General features: G+C 36.7%; 2 protein-coding genes across 3 annotated transcripts in view; one reads left to right on the top strand and one right to left on the bottom strand.

Annotated features, from left to right (window-relative positions):
• The first annotated feature begins 728 nt into the window (after nucleotides 1–728).
• On the top strand, nucleotides 729–1,382 carry LOC109541869 (craniofacial development protein 2-like). Its single transcript, XM_019910859.1, has one exon. The coding sequence runs from the start codon at nucleotides 729–731 to the stop codon at nucleotides 1,380–1,382; it is 654 nt and encodes a 217-aa protein (XP_019766418.1).
• A 7,733-nt stretch (nucleotides 1,383–9,115) lies between these two features.
• Nucleotides 9,116–16,468, bottom strand: part of LOC109541873 (protein Lilipod) — a 31,408-nt gene continuing 24,055 nt past the window's right edge. Inside the window, exons 6-11 of one of the 2 annotated variants that reach the window (XM_019910864.2) lie at nucleotides 15,843–15,995; nucleotides 15,617–15,775; nucleotides 15,406–15,560; nucleotides 15,075–15,306; nucleotides 10,503–10,659; nucleotides 9,116–9,583 (exon numbers count right to left, since the gene is read on the bottom strand). In XM_019910864.2, coding sequence (XP_019766423.1) covers nucleotides 9,499–9,583; nucleotides 10,503–10,659; nucleotides 15,075–15,306; nucleotides 15,406–15,560; nucleotides 15,617–15,775; nucleotides 15,843–15,995 — 941 coding nt within the window. In that variant the 3' untranslated portion in view covers nucleotides 9,116–9,498. Of the gene's footprint in view, nucleotides 10,660–15,074; nucleotides 15,307–15,405; nucleotides 15,561–15,616; nucleotides 15,776–15,842; nucleotides 15,996–16,468 lie in introns of both variants that reach the window. The other variant, XM_019910865.2, reaches the window with a different exon arrangement.

The following is a 16,468-nucleotide window of genomic DNA, read 5'->3' as shown; positions in this document are numbered from 1 at the left end:
AGGGAGAGGCTAGAAATTATATTTAAGGAGACACGAAGTTCAGTTTCGGTCACTTTTCCTGTTCTGCCGACCGCCCGAACAGACCATAGTTTTTCTGTCCTACCGACCGACCGACCGAACAGACCACACTTCTCTAACTTTCCGCCTTAAATTTTAATTTCCCCACGATACCGATCAAGCTGCAATCCGAAAAAATCCAGTCCGTATCAACTCCACGAGTCGCCCGACTCCCTGTAAAGAAGGTACAGTGCCCATATTTGTAGACCATTCCCGACATTTCTTTCGGTTTCCTTTGTGAGAAGCCATAGGGCGATTTGTTGTGTCTTGAGGATAACCCTTTATTACGAAACCCGTGCAAGTAACAAGTTCTGGTTCATCTTCAATCTGTCATGCTTCCCCATCATTCCAACCCCATTCAGCGATGTTTCGCACCGCATGGAGTAATATTACCCCGTGTTTGTGGACGATGGTGGTCATTCTAGCATCGCGCTTCAGGCCATATCGCCAGGCATGAGCTGAGAATGGCTGCCGATTTGCAGATCTCGTTTGTCTCTGAACTTGAACAACTTTTCGACGAGTTTTGTGACCGATGGTGGTCATTCGGGCCTCGCGGATCCGGCCATTTCGCCAGGCATAAGCTCAGAATTTCCGTTTCAGTTTCAGTTGCTTCCGAATGAAAGAACCTTTTTCGACGCTAGACTTGTTTTCCTGCTGATATTAAGATCTTAATGTTTGAGTCAACTAAAAGTAGTGAAGACGAAATCGAAAGCTTTTACAAGCATCTCAACGAGGCATTGTCTCTCGTAAAAAAAGTAGACAACATTATAGTTATGGACGACTTTAACGCAAAAGTAGGAAAAAAGCAGTGCCAGATCATAGTGGGTGGCTTTGGAATGGGCCGTAGAAATGACCGGGGTGACCGCATTATTCAATTCTGCCAGGAGAACGACCATTTTATAACAAACACCTTTTTCAAACTTCACCAAAGAAGACTGTACACCTGGACGTCGACTGCGGAGACGGAGGATATGATTGTCAGCAATCAGATCGACTTTATCTTGGTAAAACAGCGTTTTAGAAACAGCATAAAGTCCGCCAAAACATACCCAGAAGCGGACATTGGATCTGACCACAATCCTTTAGTAGCAATAACACATATCAGGTTAAAGAAAATTGACAAAAAACAAAGCCAAAACAGCACAGACCGCACACTACTAAGCAAGGAGCCCATGAGAAGTATGGTCCGAGAACAACTTCACAAATGCCTTGAAACCCACAACGAGAACGCGACAGACTCTGACACCCAGTGGAACAAGATGAGAACAGATATAAACAACCTTTGTCAAAAACACCTGAAAAGTAAAACTCAAAATAAGAAATGACCCTAGATGACATACGAAATATTGGATCTAATGGAGGAACGTAGGATACTAAAACACAGCAAACAAGCCACAATAAAGTAAAACAGCATTAATAAGGCAGAGAATCCGGAAAGCAAATGCATCTTATCTGACCAGCCAGGGCAAAGAGATAGAAGACCTAGAAGCGACTTATGACTAGTTTAATATGTATAAAAAGATCACGAAAGCAACTGGCAAGTCACGATCAAACAGAGCATCGGGAGTACTGTGCGATAAGTGGTAAAATAGTACAAGGATTGCAACAAAAACTAATTGAATACATCACCGCCGACTTTAAAGGATACAGAAGGACCACAAATTACATGCAGAGGGGTTGAATATGCTATTAGAGGGTCAAAAAGTCGCAAAGCGGTAGGAACGGATGAGATTCCTTGTGAAGTATACAATCTAATAGACGACCACATTGGCCTAAAAGTGGTCACAAATTTTTTGAACAAAATATACACTAGTGGTAAATTTTTAAAACGACTGGTTAAAATCTGCGTTCGTAACAATACCAAAGAAAAGCACGACTAAAAGTGCGATGAATACAGAACCAATAGCCTAATGAACCATATGTTGAAGATATTTTTGAAAATCATTCATGGTCGGATATGTGAAGTGTGAGGATTATCTAAGTGACACGCAATTCGGGTTCCGTAATGTCTCAGAAGCACTTTGTGGCATTAATGTCTTCGCCCAGAGAAGCCGTGACATCTCGGCTGATGTTTATGCCTGCTTCATAGACTTTCAAAAAACCTTGGACCGGGTTAAACATGAGGTCCTAGTGGATACCCTCAAGTTGATTGGACTGGACGGGGCGTATATCAGAGAAATCGCAAACTTATACTGGATTCAAACATCGATAGTCAGAGTGGGGAGAACCACCACGCCAGAAGTAAAAATCAAGCGAGGAGTAAGGCAAGGGTGCATCCTATCTCCGTTGCTCTTCAATGCATACTCAGAAATAATTTTCAAATATGCACTTTCGGAGGCAGCAATGGGCATTGTCGTTAATGGCGAATTGATAAATAACATGCGGTACACGGATGACACGGTTTTGTTGGCCAGGAGAAAAACTTCATGGCTGAAAAATCTGCGCGACTGGTACAAAACGAATTCACACACACTTTTTAGAGCTGCCGTGGACAAAGTACGGCTAGCGTTGTTGGTAACCAACGTTCTGAAAGGACACGCTACATAAGAAGAAGAAGAATGTTTGAGTCACGTAATGTAAGTGAGTTAATGCAATGTTTCCTGTTCGTTCGACGTTCCCCCTACGATAGAACGCAAAATAGAATGGCCACCGTAAAGAATATTTTTTTGCTGAAATTAACCGCCAGTAACTGTTTCTCACTGTCTAGCTGATCCAGTCGTTCTATGGCATTCATTACTCAACCAATAAACCACAATCGGTCGACGCCATCAGCTAGACCGAGATTAAATTAATTAAACTAAAGAAAATGTGGGGAATAAATACAAAAACTCCCCGCTCCTCCCGATCTTTGACGTTTTACTGGTATCAAATTTATTCCGAATATAAATTTCCCAGTCATATTAGTTTGGAATTCCGGATAAAACCCGCATTGTCGTGGATCGCCGGTGCAAAATATGATTGCGTAACATACGACATACCGCCCGCCCCGTCGGTCACCTCTTCTTCCCTTTTTTTGGAACTTTAATTTTGTGTTCATTAAAGCCGGAAATCTTATATTATTTCATGAAATGTAAAACGCCTCATTAATGCCAGATACCTTATTTTATTTCGTTAAACGTAAACCGCCTGTCGTAGTACCACGGCGATGGAAATTCTGTTTTATTTGATGAATAAACCATTTGTTGTTTGACTGTGTTTAATAATACCGACTGCGTATTGACCTCTGAGTTGTTTTCTTTCTCCACTGTATAAAAGCGACCCTAGCTGTGGGGCCATCACCACATAAATCCTGATGGCTGGCGCCCGATAAAACCGCCGAAAACCCGTTCAAGTCCGAACATGTTAATTCACCAGCAATAAACCATAACAATACAAAAAGAGCTTCCGAGACACCATTGCGCCCGAGCCGGGACGTCATAGACAATTTTCCGAAACATCATTACAAAATTAAACGAACAAAAACAACAAACCTTGTAATGGGGAAAAAGTATACAATGCCTCTGATTTATACTAGACTTAATATAATTGAGCTAACAAGTCAATAAATTGAAAATAACATTCACAATAAACCACAAACAGTCACTTTTTTAAAGCAGAAGTTTAAGAAAGGTCAACTGAATCCATTTAGGTAGCAGATTTCTAAAACGGTTAGGGATGTCAATGTTTTACTATTGCTACAGGGTGTAAAAAGCTACAAGAAGTACAAAAACAATGCAAAATAATGTTCTGATTTGTTGAACTTTCGAAAAATAGTTTCATATAAAAGTTGTTGACGTACAAAGTGCGCACATTTTAAAAATATATCATGACACAGAGTGTCTCAGAAAAGCGAGGTAAGAGCAAGGGGAATTTTCTTAAATAGAATTTTTCATTAGCTCATGGAATGCAGCTTAAAACGCTGCATATGCACTGTAAATAGTTTTTTCTTACTTGCGACGTTGTCAGATTACCGCCATTTTAGTAAAATTTTGCTTAAAAACATGGTATCTAAGAATTCATTGTAGAAGCAAAAAAAAGCAGTTAAAGATACAAAAAATACGTCTTTCCAATCACCACAGATCCGTTAAGAATTCTATTGAACCAAAATATCAATACATTGTACAGGGTGTTAACAATGTGGACTTCAATCTAAAACTTTTTAACGCAATATAACTTTTGTTTTTCAAATAGAAGTACCTGTATATTAATACGTCATTAGATAGACAATTTACAAAGTTACAAATTTGCATTTACACTTTAAGTTGTGAAATCAACCGTTTTCAAATTATAATTTATTTAATTTAAAAATTTCAAAAGTAGCTACGTTTTGTATGTGCGCTCTGCTTCTCTTTGTTCTCCGTAGTATCCACTGCATAACGGCCTTCGTCCATTTATCATCATTTCGCGCAATTTGTCCTGCCCAACGCCACTTGTTTTTTTTGCAGTTGGTTCTATGACGTCACTCACTTGGTTCTTGCCTTGATATCTTCGTTTCTTTGTCTATTTCTTAGGGTAATTCCCAGCATAGCACGCTCCATCGCACGTTGATAAACCCGTAGTACTTGTGCACGTTTCTTTGTCATGGTGACTGTCTCGAGCCCTTACAATATAACTGGTAGTACGTAGGCATCGTATATTTTCCGTTTCAGATTAATTGGTATCTTCGGTGCTTTAAGGATATATGCGAGTTTTCCAAATGCTGCCCATGCCAAACTGATTCTCCTCGTCATCTCGGCTGCCTGGTTGTCTTTGCCTAGCTTAGTGCTGTGTCCCAGATATATATATATATATTCTTCCACTAGTTGAAGTGTTTGGTTATCGATATTGACATTGGTGTTGGTGTTGTTTAAGCTCATTATCTTCGTTTTCTGGAGGTTCATTTCTAGTCTCGAGTCGCGTTTAGCTAGTCGTACTGAACAGACGTGTGAGCGAGAGCAATGAATCATATTTTTTACCAAACATTCATACAAAACTACGTTTCTATAGAAATATTCCAAGAATGTATCCAATTTACAACAGTTAAAATTTAAAAAATTGAGTAAAATCAAACGACAAAACCACGGTACATAATACCGTTGATTTAAAGTAAATCATGAGTAACGAAGAGACGTTAGGTAATTCTCCCTTGGAAGGAGGAATTGAAACAGACCCATCCCTTCAAAAATGATCACTCGAAGCCAAAACAGTGCAAATGAATGGCAAAGAGTACAGCCTAAAAAACGCCTTAGACAATCCGATAGTCTAACTGAAGACAGAAGAAATTCCTCATTTACAATCGAACAAGCAAATCACTTCCAGCCACTGTCAACCCAACCAGATGAAGAAACACCTCAAGAGCACAAACCACCACCTATCTTTATCCCGGACATAACGAACATAAATATATACATAATGCCTTTCTCGACGATTTACACAGGTGCACAGTATACAAAGAACCAAAATGGAAATATGGAAAATCAGCCAACTCAAACAAGAAGCCCAACAAGCAACACCGCAAGAAATAACCTATCTCATACAGATATTGAATTAATCAACAATCTAGCACCAAGAAACCCGAGGACTCGAACATCCTACAAGGAAATACTTCAGAAAATCCCACAAATGAAAACTATAACAACTTACCAAATTCAAATTATGAAGCACAAGCTTTTGCCAGACTTGAAAATATATTGACTAAACAAGCTGAACAGCTTTGAACACTGCTCAATCTAATTACCACGCTCATAAATAAATTCTGCAAAGGACCATAATACAATGCATATAGCGTCATGGAATGCCAATGGACTGGGGCAACACCGCCAAGAAATTGAGCTATTTCTAAAAACAAATAATATAGACATCTTGCTTTTGTCAGAAAACCACTTTACAACGAAGTCCTATTTTAAAATTAAAGGTTACACAGTCTATGACACTCCGCATCCAGACGGAAAAGCCCATGGAGGAACAGCAGTGATAATTAAAAACAACATCAATCATAATGAAATGGAAAAATACCAACTAGACTATCTACAAGCTACTACTGTTAAGATGGAAACAACGATGGGTAAAATTGCTATCCCAGCTATATATGGTCCTCCTAAACACTCGCTCAGTCATGAACGGTTACATCATTTCTTCGAAACACTGGGAAAAAGTTCATTGCCGGAGGAGATTATAATGCAAAAAATACGGCTTGGGGCTCAAGACTAACCACAACCAGAGGAAGAGTGCTTAACACCTACATAATAAATTATAWCCTCGCAACAATATCTACTGGACATCCTACCTACTGGCCAACTGATCTGAAGAAAATCCCTGACTTACTAGATTTTTTTGTAACCTCAGGACTGAATAGTGCCTACTGCCACACAAAACCGAACTACGAATTGTCGCCGGACCATTCTGCAATAGAATTATTCATTAGCAGTAGGCTGCTATTTAAACAAAATCCACCTCGGTTATATAACTCAAAAACAGACTGGGAATCGTTTAGACGACATCTGGAACATAAAATTCGCCTTAATATGAAGCTTAAAAGCCAAGATGTTGAATCTGCAATCGAAGTACTAAACAGACATATACAAGAGGCAGCAACTAAGGCTACTCCATACCTGAACACCAATAATCCGTATTTCTATCCAAGCAGAATCATGAAACTAATTCGAGAAAAAAGAAGAAAGAGGAAAGAATGGCAAAACAACAGAAGACCCCAAGATAAAGCAAAGCTTAACGCAATCTCAAGGCAATTAAAGCGCACACTCAAAGAATTCAAAAATAAAGAATTCCAAGATTTTCTCACCAATCTTTCACCCGGACCAAATCACATCTATTCCCTATGGAAAGTTAACAAAAAATTCAACAGACCGCAAATTCAATTGCCTGCCACCTCGCAAAAATCCATTAATCTGAACAAAATGGCACAAATGATGAGTGGGAGGACCATATTAACACATTCTTGCAGTCCCCACTACCAATGGATAAACCGTTAAAACCGTCAAGCCCAGGGAAAGTAAAAAACATAATCATGTCCCTAAAAAACAAGAAGGCCATCAGGCTATGACTTAATCACGGCAGAAATTCTGAAAAACTTAAATAGGAAAGCAATAATCTACATCAATCAAATAGTCAATTATATTTTTAGAACAACCTGCATACCAAACCAATGGAAAGTATCCAACATATTAATGGTACTAAAACCAGGAGAAGACAGCACTCCAAGGACACTCCAAGAACATGTTAACGAAGTTGAGAAATAGATGGCCAAATGGAAAATTAATATTAACGAGGAAAAGTGCACGCAGGTGCTATACGCTTTAAGAGGATCATGTCCTCCTATAAAAATCAACAACACCCCTATCTCAACTGCCAATCATGCAAGATATTTGGGGATGCACCTGGATAGAAGACTCACCTGGAAGATACACATCCAGAGGAAACGAAAAGAATTGGAAATAAAAACAAGGAAGATGCATTGGATGATAAGTATAAAGATTAAGTTTAGTCTTGAAAACAAGATCTTATTATAAAAAACGGTACTAAAACCAATATGGAGCTATGGTATAGAACTATGAGGAACAGCTAGCACTAGTAATATCGAAATACTGCAGAGATATCAGTCCAAAACGTTAAGACAAATAGTCAACGTGCCATGGTACGTAAATAATAACAACATCCACAACGATCTGAAAGTATCTACCATCCGCCATAAAATATGCCAAAAATCAACAAGATACCACACCAGAATTGGAAGACATCCAAACCCACTTGCTACCTATTAGATAACATACCAATACGACGACTCAAGAAAGCCCTACCGGAAAGATTCCTTTAACGGGCACAACTCCATATCGTTTGCAGTTATGGAGAAACCAGATCTCCGTCTTTATCAACTCTCTTTTTGTGGGGTACTTCTTGTATTTATGCCTCCGGTTACCCATACCGATATTAGAAAGGAAGGAAGCAGGTCACACAAGGAAGCAGGTCACACATTACACTGAAGAAAATCCAATGAAACGAGACATTTTTTTGTATTAAAGTGTGTATATTGATCAAGGGTGTGTTTTAATTCAACTCTTGAATATTAAATATTGCCAAACGTGTTCGACAATTACTCATTAGGGCCGCCATCATTAGGGCCGCAGGAAAACACAAGAGTTGCGACTAGCACCGTTGGAAAGTCATGAAGATGAATAAAATAAAATAAAGTAGTAAAGTAGTCACTTGCTCAAGACATAAGAGTACATCTCCAAGAGTGTAGAACAGAGCATGCCAACAGATATTGGCCAGGCGCGGATCTTCTGCGAGCCCAATAACTGCAAGCGCACTGAACGAATGGGAACTTAAAGGTACCACCGAGTCGTGGAGAAAGGTGGAAGGGTCAGAAATAAGCCACAGAGTTGATTTAAATGCCACGCGAGGCCAAGGCAACATCTAAATGGCTGATGTCAAGGAATCACTGGGCGCTGAGAACTCTGGTTGGGGTCATGACAATCGGTGTTAGCCCCGTATGTCCACAATGTGGAACGGCAGAGGAAACAGCGTATCACCTTCTAGGAAAATGTCACCACTGGTCGTCCATGAGGAAGCGCCTGCTTGGGGCCTCCACACTCTCCTGCACGGAACTGTCTTGCAGTTGCAATTTCTTCTCGTTTTAAATATTACCTATTTTGCGATTTGAAAACCGTTTTCAATACAACAAATTTTATTTACAGCGTTTTATAAGTCAGGTTCATAGATTTCCTTTTTCACGAAAACCGATTCTTAAGCATCGGCTAGGTAAAAGTGACTGCCCGTACATATTACATAAAACTTCCTTATATAATAATTTACTTAAATGCTTCGTATTGTTTGGGAATTGTTTATATCTATAAATACATCTTACAATGTGGAGGTATGGGAATAATGTGTAAAATTACTTCAAATGTGTAACTGAATTGTAAAATACTGACCTATAATATACGAAATATAACATTAAACATGTAAAAACATTTGCTGAAATGATAAATATACTACTTGGTATAATAAATATCAGCTGTTTAGGTCGCAATCTTATAAGTCAATAGGAATAAATGCATAGGCAGTACAGAAATGAAAGACGCTATTTAGGTTGACATATTAATTTATCGTATTTTGATCAGACTTCTAATTTCTCAACAAAAACTGAAAAAATAAATAGAAAAAATCTTATAACGATTTTACGGCTGCAATAATTGTGCCAGTATTATATAATAATAGAACTGGTATCTAAATATACGTCTAATAAACAATTCAACGAGAAGTAATTGAGCAATAGTATGTAACAAGCTCGGAACACAAGTAAATAAATATTCTACTTAAAAATGTGATAAACCGGAGTACTTAACTAACAGGTATAACAAGCTATCACACAAAAAATAACAAGCATTTGGTAAAAAAAGTCTTTGGCTCCGGTTTGCTGAATCTCAAACTTTTCGGAATTTTAAATAACAAAACTTAATAGAATCCCTAGTCAACTTTTAGCAAAAACGACGGGCTTGATGAATTTGCAACAGATGCCGTCAGGGGGTCATGCCTCTTCAAAATCATCAAGCTTTGCAATTAAAGCACAAAATTAAAATTCTAAGAGTATAAAACGAAATAATATTGTATGATCACAATGTTAATTGCAAAACGTATTCATGTACAGCAAATGTTGTTTAGTGCTCTCTGCATTATACATCACAGTATATGAAATCAATGCATATGAAAATAATATGTTTATATACTGTTAGTAATTTTCTTACTGCAACTTACTCACATAACGAAGTTAAGATCGGCTGATGTTGAGCGATCAAAAATTAGCGGTTACTTGAAAACTTCTACCGTAAATTTATTCTACCAAGATAGTAATTTCAATTACATAGAATTGTAAAAAAGAATACTTTCACATTTTCTCCTCCATAGTAGGTAATACCTTATTTACTTAACTGCGCGTTATTCTTCTAATCAGTCTTATCTATTCTATGACGAGCCTTATGAAAAAGAATAATAGGAGCTTAAGAAATACCTACTGCTTTTTTACGATTGATTGTTTTAGGTTGAAAATAGTTTATTGTTCATCAAGATGTATGTTATCGCTTATTAAAAACATTAATTTTACACTTGTTTAAGTCCATTATAATATTTCCTGAAAAACTTAATTTTGGTTTATCACAGTCGTGATAAATTTGGCTGTATGACTAACAGTAACTGAAGTATCAACATAAATAACTATATCTTAAATATAATGCATTAAGTTCGCAATGTATTGTCTTCATATTCCAAAAGTTTTCTGCTCATTGCCACAAACAACTTATCCGAAAATGTATAATCAATCATGTGAGTATTATAAAACGGTAAGTATAACTCAAGTTCCAATGATGCAAGCGAATGTGTATTAAAACGCATCAAGCAATGCTATTTCGATAGTTAGTTATAGTCAGTTAAGAAATGAAGCACAGTTAGAAATATATAGATAATTTTCTACTAACCGAGCGTACAGTTCTCTTCGTACTTTGGCAGTAAATTTGTGAACTATGCAAAGTGATGCGGCTGCTGCAAATAAAATATTGTATAGTAGCACGATTTTAAAGTTTCCCAACCATTCAACGCTGCCAAAGTCGCCCAGAAGATCAAAATTAGTTATTCCTGAAAAAAAAAACTAGTTAATTTGAATCGTCATTAATCGAATTTCTAAATGTTTATTCTGAAATAGAATAAAAGGGGTCTATTTTTCAACATTTAGTAAAAAATTCTGGAAAATAATTAACTTTTTGCAGCCTATCTGAGGAATCCGAATTTTACTGAATATTTGAGTATGGATTAAAAAAGACGCTATCGGATTTCCTGATTTTACTAGATTTTACATATTTTAGGAGAAAACCTGGTGGACGTTGCTACAACAATCTGTTTTCCACTTTATATAGGGGGTGGCAATTTGAAAACTTCCCACTCTTAATATCTTTCGTGCAGTTAAAAGTATGAACAATCGAAGACACGTCAACTTTCTTTGTAAGGGGGACACTTTCAATAAATATTTTTTATTATTTATTTTATAACTAGTATCGGATAATCCTATAACTCCATTGCAATAAACGAATTGAAATTTTAAACAAATAAATTTTTCACTTTTTAAGCAAATATATTCAATATTCATTTATTAAAATTGGTTTTTTCTTCAAAAATTTACCAGATTTTTTTGGGGAAAGTTTATAGTAGGTAAATTGTATTCATTTTTATTATTTTAGATTTAGACGCTCGCAGCCAAGGAAACACAACCCACATGAAGGCAGTGGGAAAAAGATAAGCAAAGCCCAGAACATCATCTTAGTATTGACGCTCGTAGTGGAAGAAACACAACTCACAAGAAGCCAGTGGAAAAATTATCATTCAAAAACTATTTTTAGTCAAAATAGACATTCACTACTTTCAAATAAAAGGGCTCATATTGTATCCAAGGTTTCCAAAACCCTTCTTGGAATATGAAAAACGCATACTCCCGAAATTCGGTTTTCTTTCGTTTCTTGGGAGACCGCGGGTGGTGTGTATTAAACATCCTGACAATGGATTGCCTAATTAGACGCTGATGAGATTTATAGGTATAAAACCCCATTTATAGGTATAAATCTCATCAGCGTGTGTAATATATGGTACTAGCGAATAGACAGAACTTGTCGAAATGTGACTTTGCCTGTTGGGTGACCTTACAGAAATTCCTAAGAAAAAAATCATAAATTATAAATTAGCCTCTATAAATTCTATTATAATTAGATATCATATCATGTCAAACAAGAGTGTAGATATTGGAGTGGCAAAAACTCGCAAATTTTTCGAGAAAGACGTACACAATATTCTCAAAAAGCTCATGTTTGGGCTGGAATTCTTGGAAATGCCATTATTAGTCCTTTGTTTATTGAACTTAACTTGACAGGTGATCTGTATCTTAATGTGCTTGAAGAGACTATAAAATCAAATTGATGCAGATGGTAATTAAATTTTACAGGAGGATTTGTTAACATTTCATTAGGGTGGTGATTCGCCTCATTATTTCTTCCGGTTCAACAGTGGTTAACCGAGAGATTCCCGGATAGATGGATTGGCAGAAGGAATGGCCTCCAAGACCTGCGGATTTAACACCCTTGCACTTATTTCTTTGGGGACATCTAAAATAAATTGTTTATACTGCTGATTACAACCTGCTGATATTGATGATCTTCAAAGGCGAATTGCAGCAGAATGCCGGTCAATTTCCGGTGAAGTTTTCCGAAATTATAGAAAGGACGAAAACGGACTAGGTATATTATTTTTTAGAGCAGAATGATCAACATTTTGAACAACTTATAAGATAGAGCGTAAGTAGATCGCATGTGTTTTATGGTAGAAATTTCTCTTCCGCAACTAAAAAGTTATTTTTGCCAAAGTAAAATAATCAATGAATAAGATTCATTGATTAATTCAATAAAAGTCAATTCTTTAAACTAGATTTTCTTTTTGTTAGTTAACGATTTTAACGGTGTAATCTAGTCTTCTAATCATTTGTACTTACAAGGAAACCCAAACCAATAATTTTTGTGTAAACACTAACCTGAAAACCAAAATCTCAATGCATGAAAGTTTAATTATTTCTGTAACTTTGAAAGGTGATTATTCAGAAACGCCTGGGCAAAAAGCAACAAATTAGGATACCACTGAAAAGACAATTGGGGCCCTTTAAAACGTATGTACCACTTGACCCCCATTCCCATTTAAGATTCTAAGGGTGAGATTTACAACTCCCAAGGGGTTGACTTCGATTTTTGATATTTTTATTGCAAGAAAGATATTAAGGGTGGGAAGTTTTTAAATTGACACCCCATATAATTATAAATTAAGATCTGACACCAATATTTGGATTATTATCAACGTTTAAGTTAACTCAAGTCAAATAATATTATTTTCATTCCAGAAATGTGTGGTTTAGCTTTGAACTATTCATTAGTTTAGTACATGCCAAATAGACTAAGATCATATAAATGAATGCCTATTGTTGAAATCATAAAGACATCATTGCGATCTTCAAACTTTTAATAAGGAATTAACCAAAAAAGAGTAAAAACTTTTCATTAGTTGTCACTAACTTGTTAACAGTACATAAGTTGACAGATATGAAATTAAAACTGAAACGTGTAATATTGCGCAATAATATAAGGGTAAATCAAAAGTTTTTTCCGATTTTGTACTGAAAATTTAAACATAATTTTACAATTGAAAGACAATTAATTTTAAAAGTAAAAACCATTTGAATATACAGGGTGATTCAAAATTGGCGTAATTCCTTTTAAGGGGTGATAGAGGCTCCTTTGGGGAGTACCAGAAAAATATTGAAATTTTTTTTTCGAAAATTTCTAGAAGATATTAACAGTTGAAAATCGAATTTCAACTTTGTTATTAAGCATTATTTTAAAAAAATCCCACGTTGGATTGGCAGCCTACTGGAATACTTAAGCATTCCAAAAATTACGATCTTTGCTTCAAATTACGAAAAATGTTGATATCAATGATGTTTTTTGTCATTAACAGATAGTTACAGGTGAATAGCCCTTGTCAATAATAACAATAATTTGTCAAACTGTGACTTACTTTGAATTTCCTTTCACGAATTTTCTGATATGCGATTAGTTCAGGGGAAATGCCACAGTAACATAGCTCACGCCAACAAAGGGAGAGGAGAGTGATTCCAGGAAGATAGTGGACGACAATTGATGTTCGGGTTCCAGGCACAGATGAACAAGTATTGGACATAATCGAATCAGGGCCTTCCAGGGGTACTCAGAGCACAATAACTGACACTTTCCCAAGCACCAAGTAAATACCGAGGAAAGGCGTTTGTACGATACACACAGCACAAGGAGATACAAATGGAGCACGAGTTAATTAACTGAATACGAGAAGCTGCTTGATAAGAGTGGATAATAAGGAGATTACACACGCGCTAGCTTGTTTGGAGTTAACCATTCAAATGTTTGGTGTTGTATGGAGAATTTATGTAAACACAAAACCTCGCAAAATTCGAGGTTATGAGAACAGGTTGACATTTCGTCAACAAATCTTGTTGAATTTACCGTTTATCCTTGTCTATCTTATTGTCAGTCTGTATAATTCCATGGTTACCGGAGTTTTAAATAATTACGAAGCAACAGGTATTTACGCAATGTTAATTAGCCAGATTACCTTGAAAAACATTGCTGTCGTTTTTTAATAACAATTAATTTCTTTTATTTTTCCTGTACTCCTATAACAGCGCCAGACAACACCTCCAGAGGAATGACGCCAATTTTGAATCACCCTGTATGGCTTGAAGCCACCTATCAGCAAGTTGAAAGTGAAAAGTGCGATCCCGCTGCGACTCTTTACTGCGACTGCGAGATTATTGAAGCTAGGACCACAAATAAAGTGTGCCCTGGCGTGGAAAAGGTGATATCCGGATGGCGCAAGATCCGGACTATATGCTGGGAGAGGAAGAAGTTCAATCGCCTCGAGATATTTGATCTTTTCCTGGGTTCCTTTGGCTGTATGCGGTATTGGGTTGTTTTTTACAAGAGTAAGCGCTTTCGATTAACCAAGTATCGCATTTAATCGATCAGTTGGGCAGAGTAGACGTCTGCGTCGATGGTCCAACCATTTGAAACCACCTTGAAATAAGTTATGCCTTCGGAATTCCACCAAAGGCAAAAAAGTTCCTTCTTTGGGAAACGATCACGTTTTGCTACCGGTTCGAACAATTTGAACAAATTTTGCGCAGTACAAATCGAAACCACGCTGCAGTTGCGTTGAACCCTTCTTTCCAGAAATGGAATAAAAGAACATGAATTCCATATTTGTACATGGTTCATCTTGAAGTTATAATCGGCCAATTAAAAGTTTTAATATATGTATATTATGATTTATTCATGATGAAATTCAAGAGCTTTAAAAATATAAATAGCACACGTATTAAAACATCTTTGTGGCAAAAAAACGTAGAAAATCGGAAAAATATTTTGTTTCACCCCACTATGTATATGTATTAATAATTGTAAACTTACCTAAAGTTTTCGACAACAATGGGAAGGCTGAACTGATCATAAGTAACAATGCACAGTTGGCTATAATAAGAGTAAACGACGTTCGCTTAATAACTGGCCTAATATTTTTCATACAGGAACTAGTGTAAAGACCTATCGAAGAAGTGGCAATAAAATACACTATCATGATGATCTCCAGTCCGGCTCCAAAAGGTCCCAATTTGAACAAAGAGTTTACACCTAAAGTAAATTGCTAAAAATCAGAACTAGTCAAATGGTAGGCAAATAAATAATGACCGCTAGTAAAATCAGTATTACACAATCCGATTATACTAAGAAGAAAATTCCTTACTTTTGAACTAATTGGCAAAGCTCTAATGCCTATCAGCATTGAAAGAATATTCTGCCCTACTAAAAGAACAGCAATCACAGTGAGCCCAATTAAGAGCAACATGGCAAATGGATAAGCAACATTTCTTCTCAGCGAAGACGTTTTTCTCTGTTTATCTAGAAGTAATTAACAACTATATGAACCGCAAATCAGTTACGTCAATACCAATTACCTAAAAGTTTTCCTTTCTCTTCAATTTCTGATATTTGATATCCTAATGTGCTCCGCACGTCCACATTGCGCATGCGAATATTGATGTGATTTGATTTATAATCATCATCTTGTGTACTTCCACTCTCCATCGATATCGGAGTTCTCACATGATAGACACCTATAACAGTTGAAAAATGTATATTTACCATACACACTCACCTTTGAAAGCTGCACAAAACACATACCATTATTCTTTGCTTGCCCCAGTCGTTTGATTAAACATTCTTCCTCCATAACACAGGCTAAATATTCTTCATTTATATCATGAAGAAATTGGGGTTTTATCAAAAATTTCCCAACGACATCGAAAAGGCGAACAAACCCCAATGGCGTGCAAACTAAAATGTTAAGATAAAGAAATGTACATGGAGTCTAGTAAATCATATTATATCAAATGCAGAAAATAGTACTGCTTATATCTGCAGGTTACGTGCTAGTGATTATTAATTAAAAAATCAAAAAAGGTCCAACTTCGACAATGAGGCCAGGAACTGGATAAATTATTGGAACTTGAACTATTTTATCAACTCATCAAACCATACCTACAAACTAATCACAAGCACAAAGTACGACGAAATCATACCGCATATCAAAAACACAGCATCGGAAAAAGATAAACTGAAGGCAACGCCTTTGAAAAGTTTAACCTACCACAGCTTTCGTGTACGCCAGTATTTTGCTTTAGACTAGCGTTCTTTAGTGCGTGACTGGAACGGGGCGCTCGAATCACACACGGTATATAAGAAAAATACTGGCCTACGTGAACGCTGCACGTTGAAACCTACAGGTGTTGCGTTGCGATAACGAACTG

Source organism: Dendroctonus ponderosae, unplaced genomic scaffold (assembly GCF_020466585.1).
Source record: "Dendroctonus ponderosae isolate FM_Combo_2020 unplaced genomic scaffold, Dpon_F_20191213v2 Dpon_F_20191213_1, whole genome shotgun sequence".
NCBI classification, from domain to species: Eukaryota; Metazoa; Arthropoda; class Insecta; order Coleoptera; family Curculionidae; genus Dendroctonus; species Dendroctonus ponderosae.
Note: the sequence above shows the minus strand (reverse complement) of the source record. Positions and strands in the feature narration are given on the sequence as shown.

What these genes read in the sequence shown, in the direction of transcription:
- LOC109541869 (XM_019910859.1), top strand. Translation starts at nt 729, where the DNA reads ATGTTTGAGTCAACTAAAAGTAGTGAAGACGAAATCGAAAGCTTTTAC.